The sequence below is a fragment of the Odontesthes bonariensis genome, chromosome 10 (genome assembly GCF_027942865.1).
Source record: "Odontesthes bonariensis isolate fOdoBon6 chromosome 10, fOdoBon6.hap1, whole genome shotgun sequence".
Taxonomy (NCBI): domain Eukaryota; kingdom Metazoa; phylum Chordata; class Actinopteri; order Atheriniformes; family Atherinopsidae; genus Odontesthes; species Odontesthes bonariensis.
The window spans coordinates 28,024,697-28,041,178 of record NC_134515.1 but is presented as its reverse complement, the minus strand read 5'-3'; the positions used below and the strand labels follow the sequence as shown (position 1 = coordinate 28,041,178).

General features: G+C 42.1%; 1 protein-coding gene across 9 annotated transcripts in view; it reads right to left on the bottom strand.

The window, feature by feature from the left end:
- Nucleotides 1-16,482, bottom strand: part of camta1a (calmodulin binding transcription activator 1a) — a 291,503-nt gene that overhangs the window by 29,695 nt on the left and 245,326 nt on the right. For 8 of the 9 annotated variants that reach the window (XR_012770417.1, XM_075475050.1, XM_075475051.1 and 5 more), the window contains 2 exons: nt 7,909-8,062; nt 3,732-3,872 (listed from right to left, as the gene is read on the bottom strand). Coding sequence is in view for 8 of the 9 variants with exons in the window: in XM_075475050.1 (XP_075331165.1) it covers nt 3,732-3,872; nt 7,909-8,062 (295 nt within the window). In the remaining variant the exon portion in view is untranslated. The remainder of the gene's footprint in view (nt 1-3,731; nt 3,873-7,908; nt 8,063-16,482) is intronic. The other variant, XM_075475056.1, reaches the window with a different exon arrangement.

Here is a 16,482-nt window from a genome sequence, read left to right as displayed (position 1 = left end):
GGCAAAAGGCAGACAGAGCAAAAGTGGTTGCAGATTTGGTTGGATGAAGGGACTTAAAAAAAAGAGGAAGCTATCAAAATAATGAATACATTCACTTAATTTCCATATATGACAAACTAGACAATAAGAAGGTCAATGAGCAAAGGCAATGGATGGATTATCAGGTTTGTTAGTAGTATTTGGTACTTAGTAAGAGTCATATAGTTATAGTCATTTTTTTTATTTTGTGAAGTTTGTGAAGGATGGGAAGTTCCCTATGGGTTGTCGTGTTCTAAAAAAAATTAAACTAGGGGTCTCTTTAGAAACTGTTGATAAAAATACATACAGTATATAAGGCTTGCTAGTTAACCAGGGTGGGTCAGTTTGAACATTTTCAACTAGATTATTGACCTGCTTTAAGGGTTCAAAAAGATGATCTTAGATTACAGGTATACATTACTGTTGTATACCTATAATTTTATACCCAAAAAATGAATTAAAGGGCACTGTGAAAAGTTGCCAGAGATGATGTTTTTGCAAATCTGAAAAAAAAAGAAAAAAAAGAAAATACTTTAGAAATAATATTTGTTCTCCTTTTGTTTCATGAACATAAGTGGTTTAATCAGGCATGTTTATTAATTTGTTCTTTGCTTTTTGTTGTTGTATTTTTGCAGTTACAATAACCTACACACTACAGGTTGAATCCCACATAAATACATTCTAATAGTCACCCTTTACCTCAACATGAACCCTTTAAAATATATAGAAACTGTTGAAATGTTGAATATGGAAGCTAGAATATTTAGTTACGGGAATAGAAGACAGGTAAAATGTAACATGAGTTGTTACTGATACCAAAACAGTATTTTTGGTGTTATTACTGACCTGAAATTGCATGTCTCAATATGTGAATGAGGTGTTATGTAATTAAATATGGATTCATTTGCAAAATGTGACAAAGTGTAGTGAAACAAAACGTCAAAAGAAGACATGTTATTGATACAAAATAACCTAAAAACTTCAAACTGACCAGTTGTACCATCTTTAATTTCTAGTTCTCAGTAACAGAAATTCCAAATTCAGGATGAACGAGCATTTGTTCTCCAGCAAACACACTGAATCATATTAAATTGTTAATATACATTTTTATATTAAATCATTCATGTTTTATCTTTGAATGCACTGCTCTACAATCATTTATATAATGTAAGCATATTCTGACAAATATTTGATATTCTGTTTCGATGAATTTTGAAGAGTCACCATGAACTGGACAGTTTTCATTTTAGCAACATGTCTCCTTACATCCGGTCTTTTATCAGTTCCCAGAGTCAGAACCAGACATGGAGAAGCTGCATTCAGCTTCTATGCTCCACATGTCTGGAAAAAACTCCCAGAAAGCCTCAGATCAGCTGAAACACTCAGTGTATTTAAGTCCAGGTTGAAGACACACCTATTTTCAGCTGCATTTGAACAAAGCTCCAAATCTGAAGCCTGAGTTTCAAAACTTAATCACATTTTAACTACTGATTTTATCTGATTTTATTTATTGTTCTTATTTCTTTCTTTTTTGTTTAAAATTGAAATCATGCTTTTTATTTTTACTGTTTTAATGTATCTGTAAAGCACTTTGAATCACCTTGTTGTTGAATTGTGTTATACAAATAAACTTGCCTTGCCTTACAGACTAATGTGAAAAGTACAGATTTCATTGCTTACTGTACTTAAATTTGTCACGTGTGTAAATCAGTGCTCATTTAGTTAGATAATGCATCATTTGTATTTTTCAATTTTAATGTGAATAATGAACCGGGGAAGTTTCACGGTGATATCTAATGGATCAAACTTTTACCCCACTCAACCAGTGTCACCCTGAACTGTCGTGTCTGAAGTGTGAACTACGCAACCGCACAGGGTCTTGAGCTTCATGGGGCAATACATCCAAATCTTAGGACATAAACGCACTGGTCCTTCATGATGTCATTACACTTGGGTGATAGTTCCAAATGGAGCAACTAAAAACTCAGAGACTTTGTTTAACCAAATCAAGTGAACGAAATCCTCCTCAGCTATGGCACTGCACTCGACATCTGAGGTATTTCATGTTGTCAATAATGGACAAGCAGAGGTCCTTTTGTGGTCCATAAAAGTGCACACACTGTGCCATCGGATGGTTTCATCTGCAGTGGAAATGGCTGTGTGGCATTTTTCCGACTCTGTACTTGAGTTTACACATGAGAAGTGTCTTTGCACTGCACGATGCTGGATTCAGGACCCTGAATCAGCTCGTTTGTTTCACTCTAGGGAGTGAATGTGTCCGCAAGGCAAAAAGTTTCAAAATGTATCAGTCAGTAATTTGCACGGTCGTAGATTGTACTATGTCAAGAATTTTTGTTCTTGCATTTTTTTTTTTTTTTAAATACACAAGCACTTGTCCACGCACCACACCTCTGTGTGTAACAGCAGTGTTTAATGCTCTACATTCTCACACAGGCTTCTTATTAACTAGTTAACAGGTTAAACATGTAATTTTGTTCAAGCATAAATATCATTTTGACGACCTTCATTCAATAAAAACCTGTCACACTTTGATCAGAGGTTGGAGACCCCTTTATAAGTCATCTAATGTCCAGTTTGAAACGTAATCTGAGTTTTACAGCTAAAATACAAATGCAACAGAATATCATTCAGCATGCCAGTTTCTTGATGATATATAGGAAATAGTTTTAAAACTGATTATTTAATTTGAAAGGCTAAAATAGCAAAAATCATTACCGAGATGTTAACATTAACAACAAGTTATTCTACTTACACTCATGCATGCGCACAAGTATTGGCCTCGCATATAAACTTTGCCAAATTATCACGCGTCTTTTGTCATCCCTCACCTGAAGAGGTCACTATGGAATTCAGCATTGAATAAGCAGGTTATTTAGCCAAGATTTTTTTCAATGGAATTGAATCAATCCGTTGATAGAATTCCAAATTTTCTAATTTAATTTTTTTTCACATTATTTACACCCTGGTGATTTTGAAAATGGGAGTTTTTCTGATTTGATTTGAAATATTCTATTCATACCAAAGATAATTTTGTTTCAAAAGTATGCAGAGTTGTGCAATTTTGGCTGAAACTATGTTTACAGACCAGTTTCTTCCCAATTAAACCGCACGTCCCTTGAAATTGCAATGAAATTAAGCTTCTCAAAAGTTAAATGAACAAATCTTTTTGTGTCCTGCATATAACATTCATCCCAATGAAATGGAACAAACTAACAAAGCCTTATAAGCAAAGTCACTATCTAAACAAATAGGCTAATTAAAGTCTTAAAGTTCAATATCTTAGACAAAAACATCAATTCTGAAATTGACCATTACTTGCTAAAAAAAAAAAATCTAAGGTAGAGACATTTAGAAAAAGTTTCTCCATCAAAATGTAATAGCCCATATGTAACCTTTGATCTTTACTTTCTCTTCCTGAGAGACAGCTTAGTAGAACAGCTGAAATGTCTACATAGTTGGCTTAACATTTAAAATATGAAACTTGCACAAATATCAGATATCATGTATACAAAAAAATGATGAGCCAATCACCTTTACACTTTATTTCACCCTAAATCACTTGCCAGTAACAGACCTCTGCCACCTTGTCTCCTCCACTGCACTCAACTGTTTCTTTATAGCTGTTTTCTTCTCACTCTGAATTTTCCAGTTCTCTCTTGAGAGTAAACGCAATCCCACCCACTAGCCCTTACCCAGGGTACCCGTGCAGAGGCAGTTGTGAGTCCGGGGAGGTGGCTTAGTTTGGTGGCTGTCCAGAATCTGTTGCACTAGCTGCTCCACTGAGAAGCCAGAGCTGCTGTTCCCATTGCTGCAAGTCCACTTGATGCCATGAACTGCCGGGAGAGAGGAGGAGACAGAGATGTCAGCCAGCCCAACAGACCACCAGCCACGCCGACCTCCCGCCCCACCCACTGCCCTCCCTGTCTGTCTGCAAGTATGCCTCGTCCTTCTCACTGGACACTAAATACCCCAATTACGAAGGTGAAGCACAGAAATTCATATTTTTGATTTTCCATGCTGGAAACAATCAACTCCACAAGACCTGGGCAAAATGAGTAGGATTTAAATAGCATTTCCATATATTTTTTCTGATGAAGCTTAATCACCACACTCTTAATCAAGTCTGAAATTCTCCTTTTTCTTGTGTCCCTTGTTTCCCACCTAGGTCTAGTTTTTCTCTCAGTTTTTCGTCTAATTAACTAGGAAGTCAGGCCTTCTTTTGTGCTGCTTATCTTTGTCATGCTTCTTTCCCTCCCACACTTCAGTGTTTGTTGCTACCCGTGGCACCCCATTTGTGAGTGAAGATGAAGGTGACAGCAAACTAAATCTCCCCACCCTCCATCCTTAACCTGACCTATGACTCTGCTTGGAGCATCTGAGGAGGATCATCACCAAGTGACTGCTGCTGGATCTGAGAGACCACTAATGGCTCCAGTGTACATGCTCGCAACCAGGAAAATGGTAGTATTTCAGAAGTGAAGCATATCTATACTATCAAACAAAATTAAGCCAGCTTTAATTCAAGTTTTACACATTGAAGTACCTCTTCTGGTTAAATATGAAAAAGTAAAATTATATCAAGAGAAACAAAATTCTCTGAGAAATTGCTTAGTTCATGTCTGTTTGCACCTGATTTAAAAGGAGAGTGAAACAGTGTAAGAGATTGAGGGTGGCGCAGATTGAAGATAAAGCTTTTTAAACTGAGGCAAAAAAAAAAACGAAAAAAAAAAAAGATGGGAAGCATGGTGAGATGACTGTGATGAGCATCTAACGTGAAGGCTTTAAGATCTTCTGGCAGATAAGAGGCTGGTTACCAGCAGATGTCAGTAGAGTAGCTGTGATCAAGATCATACGCTCCCCAGACAACTCACAGGTTACAGAAACATTAAAAAGTCAGATTCATTCAGCCGTTATTCTGCAATGAATGAGCTAAAAACAAAAAAGAAAGATGGACAGCACAAGTGATGGGAAAGTTTCATCAGATGTCAATTGAATTGCGGCATGAATAATAGTTTTTGTCTGGAGATGACTCTGAATGGTGCGGCTGCAGACGCATTGCAAACAGCCCAGATGAGATGATGCACATATCACTGACGAAAGAGATAATAAGGACACTGTCATACATAAATGCTGTTGTGAACCCCCTTTCATGGCAAAACCAGCAAGAGTGTCTGTCCTGCTGATGACTGACTCAGAGCAAGAGTGAGAGCAATGCAACACAACAATTTACATCCACCAAGCGGTGCCATGCCTATTTGTCCAAACAATCTTGTCTCCCCTCTGCCCTAATCCCTCACGCCAGATTGCCACAGCGCTCCTCATCTAGACGAGTGTCATCCCTAGAGGCTGTGGGCTGTTGACATACAGTTACCACCGTGTCTGCCTGTCTGCTCTTCTCACTGAGGGTTATATTCCAAAGCAGACATGACAGGAGAAGTGCCACTAGGTTTAATCCCAGGGAGCATCAGCAGATGCAACAAACAGAGACCCAGTCATATGATCATTCTGATGATTGCACCCTGTCACGAGCAGCACCACGCAGCACTAATGACCAACACATTTGACCTGTAGGCATGTCCCACCCAACTGTTTATATACCACTGGACACATTATGGGACAGTGGAGTACAATAGTTTACACAATGGCCAGTCGTGTCCATCTCGGCTTGGTCTGTTCTTCTCTGGTCCTGTCAGTCTAGCCTGGAGACCAGCCTTCTGTCTGTGTGAGTGTTTGTTAAAGCTGCTCATGCGCGATCTGTCAGCAGGCTGGAGGCATAGCTGCGGAGTGCTACGTGTGTATAGCATTAAAGCGAAAGAGTGAATAAAGCTGGCTGCCTTGTCTATGGAACTATAGCGTGACTGAGTAGTGATACCACTCTCTCTCTCTCTCTTTCTCTCTCTCTCTCTCTCTCTCTCTCACGCACACATCCACTGTCTTACTTCCCTCTACCTCACATCAAACACCACATGGCATTAAGGATGACGAGGTCATACAAGGCCAAAATTCACAGGGCTGATACTGCTGCGGGTGAGCATCTGTGCATGTGAAAATGTTCGAGACTAAGAGCACGAGCGCATGTGTGTTTTGGTCATTGGAGACAGGATAAGCTCAACTGATCCATGAAATCCACATTTTTTTCCTTTGTTGTTTCCTTTTTTTGGTTTCATTTGAGGTGTCAAACTGTTTGTGGAGTGAAACATCGTAGAAGAAAATACAAAAAACAAAAGGAGGAAGATAAAAGAGAAGAATAACATAGCAAAAGTTGGCACATTAAAGTGAGGGTGTGCATATATAAGAACAGTTTCTTTAGACAGGTTAAATGAGTGTCAAACATACTGCACACCCCTGGAATTTTGCATTTTGCATTCAAAACTCAAACTAAAGTTTGACTGTTTTGTACAGTCCAGATAATGAGGGATGGGAATTTTTGTCCCACTGATCTTTCTTTACAACTTCCGAGGAACATAGAAAGTTTGTCTGTGCACAAACAAAAGAGGCCATGCCCTGCAGACATTAAATACAAAAATCTGGAAAGATTTAGGTCATTCGGGTAAAAATGTATGACACTAATGTAAGAGCTAATTTATGATTTAAGATGAGGCAACGCATAGTTAGTATGCCATGACTTCACCGCAACTGTCATTAGGATGAGAGTTGCTACCTCACTGGACCACTAGATGGCAATGTTGCTCTTTCACAGAGCTCCTTGACATGTAGGATGCTCCAGGAGAAGGAGAAAAGAAAACAGACGAAAAGAAACAGAGAGCCAAGACAGAAAGTAGGAAAGGGAATTCTTGCTCTTTATGTAGCCCCCTCATGTAGCCTGGCAGCTAGAAGGCATCTCACGCTCACCCTATTCGTTTCAACAATTGCCAAAGTTAATGACTTCACGCATTACTGCAAATGGTGCTTGATTTTTACATTAAGCCACAGATGTAATGAATACAGTAGGCCTTTGCAGCTCAGTAGCTATCCTGAGGTAAGGCTTTATGTTAAAATGTCCTTAAACTAGTGCAGCGATGAGGGTAACAATATAGCCTAGACTTTAGTGGTGATGGTCTAGGCTGCCTACTCAGTATGCAGCTGGCATGTGTGTGTGCTTGTAAAGCTGCTGACACCTTCCTCTTCACCTGGCCACATCACCAATAATTGGCAATCGGAATATCAGTCACAGCTCTGCTGGCCCCTGCCAGACACACCTGAATCACAGTCTGGTTGTTACAGATATCTTATGGGGTCTCTGAAAGATTTTCAATGTACCACTAAGTCCCCTTTTGGCTCTCGTCATCATCACCCTTTATTTTTCCAAAACATTGCCTCAGTCGGCTCCCAGGTGCATAGGTAACAGGTGTGCAAACTCACCGAGCATTAATACTGCCAACCACAACAAGGAATGATCCATTCAGGGGCAAGGGAGATAGAAAGAGCCAGAGAAGGGGTGGAAGGGGATTCTACCTCTTGTGCACTTGCATGAATCAATAATCAACTTGCTGCCCTCCTCTGCTCTGACTGCCTCCATGCTCCAGACAGAGAGAAGCTGCACTTTCAGTCTGACCAGAATGGTGCCAGAGGTTAAGGGTAAGAGCTGAACTTTGAACCAGGAGTAGTAGACGGCTCCAGGACACGCATATAACATTGCAGGATTACTGGAAAAAGATGCTCTCTGGAGCACCAGCTCTAAGCAAACAGGAGTGAACATTAACTCCTCTGACAAGAGACTCTGCTATAATGTTATGTTTACCAAAATGTATGTATAAAGACTATCAGGGTCTTTTCAGCAATGACAGAAGGCTATGAGTAAATGTTGAGGCTTGACTTACACTAAATGAAGAAAGCAAAGTATTGGAAAGGATTTTCTCAAATACTCACACATGGGCTTGAGCTGGCCAATCAGCTCCTCCTTGGTCCACTTGGCCCATTCCTTCTTGTCTGTATTGATGGAACACAGGATCGGTCCACATGGTTTCCCACAGTCCTCGATGGCTGGAACATTCAAATAGTGCACGAGCACAATATCAGGGTTCTGTTGGGAAAACAGAAGAGAGTGCCGGGTAGGTTAAATGAGATTATAGCATGGATAGCCTGTTGCATGTTTTCTTAAGGATACAGCAGCAAAGAGTTGTAGTGGCACGTATATCCTATGGCTTAGATGGGATCTCTTTAATGTGGAAATTGTTGAGTTGTATAAATATTGATGAATTTGTCAGGACGTGGTAACCCTCACATGGTCAACAAAGCCCAAGAACAGAGGAAGAACAGCAAAGCTCTAAACACAGCCAATCAGCTGAACAAATCTGGGATCAGAAAATCTGCTATAATCTCATTCATTATGGGCTGTCTGTGTCTATTTCAAAACATTTGTGTGTCAGATTGGATGCGAATACTAGCGTGTGTGCTCATTTACGTGTGCACTTGTACATGCATGTGTGTTAATTACGATGTGTGCTCATGCAACACACTTGTGGCATTTTGTCAAATCCTCCCACATAGTGAAATGATGCCCTCAATTAACTCTGCCTGTATTTACCAAGTCAAAACTCAACAATTTGCCGCCTGCAAATTGTCACTGGGTTACCTCTGCAAATTCTCTAAATTGACAGCTTATGAGTAATATTGTAGGTAGTGTTTAAAGGAATGTTGTGCAGGTGTGAATAACATCCATTCACGTCTGTAATCACAGAAAGCTTTGATTACCAAGCACTCAGATGAGGAATGTCCCTGTTTCAGCCTTCCAACTCACTATAAGGATCTGACTGCCACTAAACCGACATACAAACAAGCTGTAAAATATGATGATTAAAACTGACCCATGCATTAAATATAAAGTTATATAGAGTACATGGATGGAAATATTATGATCCTCTTATTTGAGGAAAAGCCTGTGGAGATAAATTTTTATACAAGTAGGCACACAAAACCTCAACTGCATTTCGCACACACACACACACACACACACACACACACACACACACACACACACACACACACACACACACACACACACCCTTGTATCAAGACAAGATGCAAGAAGAGACGAACCGACTCAGACTTTGATGGAGAAAAATGCTGTGACAACATGTGTGTGTGACTGCAGTTGGAAGCTTCATCAGTACTAAGTGGCAAATAAATCAAGGTGCTGCTACTGTAGGTCTGTGCTCCCTCTCAGCGTGAACCATTAATCTGAGATGACGCCCCCAACCCCCCTGCCATCCACTTCTCTGTTACATTAGACAGGGGTGTGGCTGTGGCATGCAGATACACCAATACCTGTGAAAACACACTTAATGTATAAACTACAAAAAGCATCACTGGGTCGTCATAGCCCAATAGTATGTAAAGCAGTCTGAGGAAGGCCGATGATCTTTCCCCACCACTTCCACCGCAAGCTGGAGCTGGACATTGTGGTTCTATATCTCCCTGCTTTTGTTGTCCCCTGTCATTGGTACGGACACCACTTGATGACTGCTGCCCTGTTTGGATGGAGATGACACAGGCCCCCAGATGGCACCACCAGCTGTGTCAATAGTCAAGAGATGCCCTCAATCTTTACTAGAAATGAGAGTGTGGAATGTAGACAGCTTCATTCAATTATGGGCAGACATAAATGTATGTGAATGTGTGAATGCAGGGGGGAGTGAATATGCACTGACAGGCACATGGTGCATGCTTAAGCGCACGCAAAAACACGCAAGCACAAACACACGAAAAACAGATTGAGCAAGGACAAACTCATTAGCATAGTGCAACAGACATTTATAAGCTCACGAGACACATGAGGGCTGGTTGAGAACAATCATAGACGTGGTTACGCACAATCTCCTCCATTCAACACCCACACTCCCAGCTGTTTCCTACCTTGTCACACATAGCTACACAAACATGCACACCCAAAGAAATTGACCATGTGGCAATCTTACAGCTCATCTAAACACAAGTGATTTTTGTGTCGCTGTGTTTTACTATAAGAATCTGCTATCTGTTATAAACTGAGAAGGGAGCCAGAGGCATATAACGTCTGGAACTCTCACTCTCCTTTCTCAGTCTTGTTTTACTTCTTTCTCTCTCCTCTTTTCTTTACAACATTTTTAACAATTCTCTCCCAACTCGGGCCTACCTCCAGTCTGAGAGGAAAACAACACAATGAAAATGTAAAGCGCCACATAAATCTATCAGGATGGTAATTTAATTTAATTTCCTGCTGGCTGCTTTCTTTTTCCACAGTGTAATATCAAGAGTTGGTTCTCCAACTGTAGAGGGAAAAGGCTGAGGGGGAACTTTTTGCCTGGATAGTCTTTTCCAGAGAAAATGAGATCTCATTAACTTATTGATTAATTGTGTAATGTAGTCTTTTGGTTGTTTTTTCTCTCATTTCCCATGCGGGTCTCAGGGCAGCTTTCCAGCCTCCCTTCCGCAGTGCTGGGGAGGACTGGGATACAGTTGCAGGGACCTGTGGTGGGCAAAGATTTTAGGCACCATCATCGCAAGATTTTAAGCCCTCAAGATATTTATATTCTTATTCAACATATACAACCATGGAAGAGATGTTGGATGAGTGATCCCAAATTTGTAAAGAATGGTCATAAATAACCATCTTCCATAACAGCAACAAGCACAGAACCACAATAAGCCTTGATATCGTCATCAATGGGTTAGTCTGGTAAGCAAGTGTACCTATAGGTAAATGGTGGCACAATATATAATTATCATTGAGTTTTTTCATTCTTACTCTATTTTAGTTATTTGAGCCTTTTTTTTCTTAAAGCATCCTCACTTTCATACAAATGTTCACTGTTCACAGACTGCTGCGCATTGCTGTGTGCCTTATATTGTGTTTGTATATGTGCTTGACATTGACATGTCAACATGTGTGAGGCAACCATTCACATGTATTAAAGCATGAAATATATCATGCATGCTTGTGTCTAGCCAACATTTTGATGTGGCTGTGTTGTGTTAATGTTTACTGCGCCTCCCAAGAACAGATGGATAGATGTTGAGCTAATTACTAGCAGAGTCTTGGGGAGTCAGCCACGGGGGCGGAAGGCCTGCTGAGTGGGTGGTGGAGCGTCTTCCTGCCCCTCCTTCCAACAATCTCACTCACAAACACAGAGAAATACACCAACATACAAAGGCGTAAATGCACACATGAGATCATGCAAGCGCACACTTACATTCACATTCACGGTCTAATGCAAAATTCACATGACATATAAAAAAGAGGTGCGTCCAAGACGCACATGCATGTGCGATATTCAAGACATCGCCATCGCAACTGAAGGATAAAGGTGGTGTTGTAGCCTGGCAACAGGTTTCTCTGGCACCCACGCACTTAAAGGCAGCCAGTGCTCCAACAATCTCTCAGCAACTGCCTACCTCGTCCTGGAGTCATAAACCCTGTTCTACTCCAAAAGACAAGGAGGGAGAGGAAGAGACAGTTGCTAATGGAGCAAAAGACAATGACGTGTTAGATGTTGGTGGAGACAGATACAGTGACCTTCTACTGTGTGCTTAATGTGTGGCTGTGAATGTGCATGGAGGTACAACTAACTGAGACTTGAGTACAAAGTACATCTATAGGTAGAATCGGCTATGAGTGGTCAAGTATGTACACTGTCTCATTAAGTCACCGTGACCCTGCCACAAGTCTGCCACTGTCTTAGAGCTCCTCCATGTAGCCGCTACCCCAACAGCCCAGCACAGCTCATTAACGACATAAAAGGCAAGGGAGAGAGACAGAATTTGAGATAGAGATCTGGAGAAAGACACAGAGACAGAGACAGAAAGAAGAATGAGAGTAACAGCGCTTATATTGTCATTCTGGCAGCTCTGCTCCATGATTGTACTCTACCATAGCAGGCCTCGCTTTCACAACTCATGCACAGGAGTGATAAGAACACCATTAACATGAAAGGATCTTAATTGAGAAGGGACGCTTCATGGAACGTGGATGAGCCAGGAAGTGCAGGGGGAAACCTTGTTCCACTGTGATAAAATAACTCTTACTAAAGAGTGGGGGCTTCAAAGCCCGCCAGAGTACAGAGCAGCCATGGACTCAGGTATGGGGAAAGCCTGACTTTCCACCATAAACCCAAAGAGGGAATGGGAAAACTTAGAAAAGGATGAAAGAAAGGACACAGAGAGTTCTCATGACGAGTATGAAAAATTCTTCATAGGAGAATTGAACTTCCAGGCAATAGGGACATTCATTCCAATGAAAAATATGATGAAAACAGGAGAAGTCAATTGTTTTGTCACAAACATTCTGCATCAGCTTATGAATAAATAGGGGAGGGATGTATATTTGTGTAGTTTTGGTATATGAATGTTTCTGTGCCTTAGTATTTCAGCCTGCCTACATTAAATCATAAATAGCATGTGAATGAGCGTCAAGAGGCAGATTTCGGTATGTTAGTTGGTGCACGTTCATCAGTATGCATGCAGAATGAGCCCAATGAGCTGTGAGTCTGAGTGCATTGGCTGCATATTCATGCTGTTTGTGCGAGGAATGCATATTAGGATTTGTTTAGAGCATGTTCACTTATGTCTGTGCTGTTTCATGTGCACATGAAACACCTGTGCATTGGATTTATGTGTTTCATGTCATGTAGTCATGGTCTGCTGAATAGGTTTGAGGGGTGATTAAAGCCTCGCGCACTTGGCTATGTGGGGGCAGTTGCCCTGGCAGTGGCATAGTGATGGATAGCATGGTGTGCCAGTCATTAGGCAGCCTCCTGGCCTCTGGCACTGAGGTTGCACTCTTAAACACCGCCCTCCCCTGCCTGTCCCCAAGCACCACTGCTCATTTCAAGGTCAACTGCCTCTGTGGTGCTGTAAGTTCACCTCCACAAGTCACAAGACTTCTTCCTTTTTTGTTTGGAACCTTTATCGCTCACTGCCAAAGGGTATGTTTTGGAGTATGGGGGTGGCTGGCTGGCTTGTGTCTTGCCTCGTGCTGACACACAAAAGCACAGTCACGCACAGGCAGCGCACAAGCACTCACACACACAGGCTCATGCACGGCGAGGTAAACAAAACTCCACGTCAAGCCCTCCCAAAAAAAGCAACAAACAGCCTGAAGCTCCTGCTGAGGAGGCAGAGTAAACCCCTATTTGAACCTGCTTCTCTCTGGGTAGTATGACAAACTCTTTGTCAAAATGATCCCAGTTTAAAATACAGACACCCTAATTTGGGTAACTTAACTGCTACTGTTCACCCTCTACTGCACCCAGCTCTCCACCAACTGTGACAATATCTGAGTGCAAAACTATAACGATGCCTGGGATGCGTTTCAATCAGGTGGTAAAAGACAGTTTACAGAGAGTTATCTCTTAAGGTGTGCCACCTCAAATACCTCTATCCAAGGTTTGTGAAAGGAATGTCAGAGCAGGAGGCGCAGCAGGAGATCCTGAGTCAGGGAAGAGTCATACTCCACCTCTTTACCTCCACTACTTCACGCAGTAGCTGGGAGATATGAAAAGCAGAACTTGGAACTTTTGAGGAACAGGAAGAGGCCAGCATGTTTGAGCGTGTTTCAGAGGAAGCCAGGGGCTGAGGCCTGTGATGTTTAATTCAGTAGCACATAATCACTCCGATGGAGTTGAGAGTGGGGCTTTAAATAACTCAGCTTAGAGGGGCAGAACTGCCTCACTCTGTGTGGGGGAATGCAAGGCAAAGTGTGTGAGTGCATGCGTGCTGTGTGTGTAATTGTGCTTATATGTGACTGCATTTTGCAATTCTTACGTGTCTGCAAGTGAGCATGCCAGAGTGCTCCTCTATTTTTGTGTGTGGCTCCTCCCAGCTTTGAAATATTTTATTTGTGCAGTGCACCACAGTAAAAGGTGGAGAGTGTTTGTTGCTGTGCCAAGCATCTGCATGCATTGCAATAAAAGTGCAAAAGGCCAGTATTCAGAGCCTGAATATGGAGGAGCATTCTAGATGCCAAGCAGGCAAGCAGTAAGTCAGGCAGTAAGCCGGGCAGTGAAGCACTGAAGGCCCTTTAGCTGCCACAACTCAGCTCACAGTTTACAGCCTACTTATTCATCCTAAGGCCCTTACAGAGCACACTACCTTCTCCATTAGTTATGGTGGTCCCCAGTGAGAGGCCAGGCTGCCCAGAGCAAGCTTAGGAGCCCATCCGGCTGCCATAATGGCCTTGACAGAGCTCATGGCACTGATCCGAACATTCGGTGGTCATACAGTCACACAAAAAGAGGCAAAAAGAGACTTCTCAAACACCAGGAGGATTCAACTATGTGTTGCCTCTTTATGTGACATTTTCTATTATTTCCGCCTGACTATAACCTCTCAACCTCTGGCTTTCCTTGAGTCTTTTCCAGCTGCTTGCTCTTTCCTTTTCATCTCTCCCTCTTAGGGCACAGTGTAATTCATTTGGAGAAAGAAACAAAGCTAATGCCATCTCTCTCCTCTCTCCCCCCTTTTGTTCTTGCTCCCTTTCATATCAGTGCTGAGTATGATTTGTTTGTGTGTGCTGTCATTCTCCCTGTGCCAGTCGACAAGGCCTGCTATTTATGTGTCTCTGTCCGTGTCTGTGAGCGAATCAGGACTTCACAGGAGAAGCCAGGGGAGTGAGATGTGCTGGTGCATTTCTAAACAGGGAGTCACAGACAGAACTGAAGTGTGTCCAGCTGCAAAACAGGCCAAGCTGGCCACTGTCCGCCTCTGCGATAGCTCACTGAACAATAGACTGCACATCAGCTGTCAGCATCAACAACAACAGCTAAGGTCGTAAATGAAAACTCACCTAGTCAATAACACTTTGGACATAAACGCACATATATGTAGCTATGTGGACTGCTGAGCCTGTGTGCCCTGTCAAACATGGTGGGGGGCTCCTTACAATTACTGGGCTGAACACTGGAGCAGACCCTGAGATCAGCTTGGCAAGACCTCTCTCTGGAGATACACACACTGGCTTCTACACACACACACACACACACACACACACACACACACACACACACACACACCGTATAAATGGGTAATCAAACGGGGTGGTGGTGGGGGACTCAAAAGGTTTCCTAGCAACCAATAGTGTATATTGGTTCCACAGGAAAATGAAAAATAAAGACAGTGCGTGCGTCTGTGAGTAAGACAGAATGAAAGAACTAGCCTGAGATAAACAGCGCATATTAGAAAGAGATAGAGGGGTTTATGGGGTGAAGTACAGAATGGTCAGAGATAAGAGGCAGTTTTATTTGGATATGAAAAGAGACAGAGGGAAAAGGCGCCATCAGAGGTCTGTCAATCTAATCACCAAACAGCATTTCCCCACCTCTCCACAGGGGCAGTGTTGACTGCGAGTTGATCCCAAGTCCACAGATAGTTGAGGTCATGGGAATGTGCTGTCAAATCACAGCTCAGACAGAGATCCTCATGGGAATAAATAAGTAGCTTACACACTGTTACAAATATGTAACGCTGCAGGGGAGGGGATTTAGCGAGAATCAAAGCATCGGCTGCAGGAAATGGCATTAAATGCAGTGCAACACATCAAACTGGGTTCAAATGCAAAACACAGGGGGTTTGCTAAATCGTGGAATCAGGTGACAGTAGTGGTTTGTAAAACTGTGCAAAGAGGCGAGGCTGAGTGTCCAGGTCTCCAAGGAGGTTTTTTTTTTTCTTTCTTCATCACGGCTGAAGATTATAACAAAAAAGACTCCCTTAAAGTAATGATTCAACAAAAAGAAAGAGTTGCATTTTATTTGTGTATCTGTGTGCAAGCGTGCAAAATGTGAGGAGCCAAACAGCATGTAATAGCATGTGTGTTTCCTTGAGATACTAGTGTGCAATTTCATATGTGCATGTTTGGTACATCTGTCTGTAAAATTGTGTGCATGACCTAGTGAGAGGCGTACTATCTCCAGCCAGCAGCTGCCACAAAGACGCTTCCCAAAACAAGCGCAGGGCCTTGACAGAGACAGAGCGACCGCAGCCTTCTGGTGGTGTAATAGGAAATTAATTGAGACCATCAATATGGTATTAATCATTAAAGCACAGGTGCTGAGGTGGCACTTTGCTGACTGTTCGACTGTTGGCAGCTTTCACATACACAAAGAATGAAAGTTTAACCTGCTGTTCTGCAAAAAAATGTAGGAGAGGGGTGAATCTAGAGAAGTAGAGACAAAGGTGCATACTCCAAATTTAAAAGAACGGAGGCAGTAGGGCAGTTTTTACACAAAGCAGCTGCCTGGAAAATCATTCACCTTGCCTGAGCTCCACATGACAGTGCCTAAATAGTGAGTGGGAAATTGAATAGTAGTGGGTATTCTGAAATACATTCACCTCACAAAGTGTCAGGTAAACTCCCTGGGAAGCTATGTTTCTTATAACACCTAATCCTTCGCGAGGCAAAACACAGTGAGGACTGGAGTGCCGGTGTTAATCAGCCAGAGGAGAGCCAAATTGCAACGACTACATTAAGCC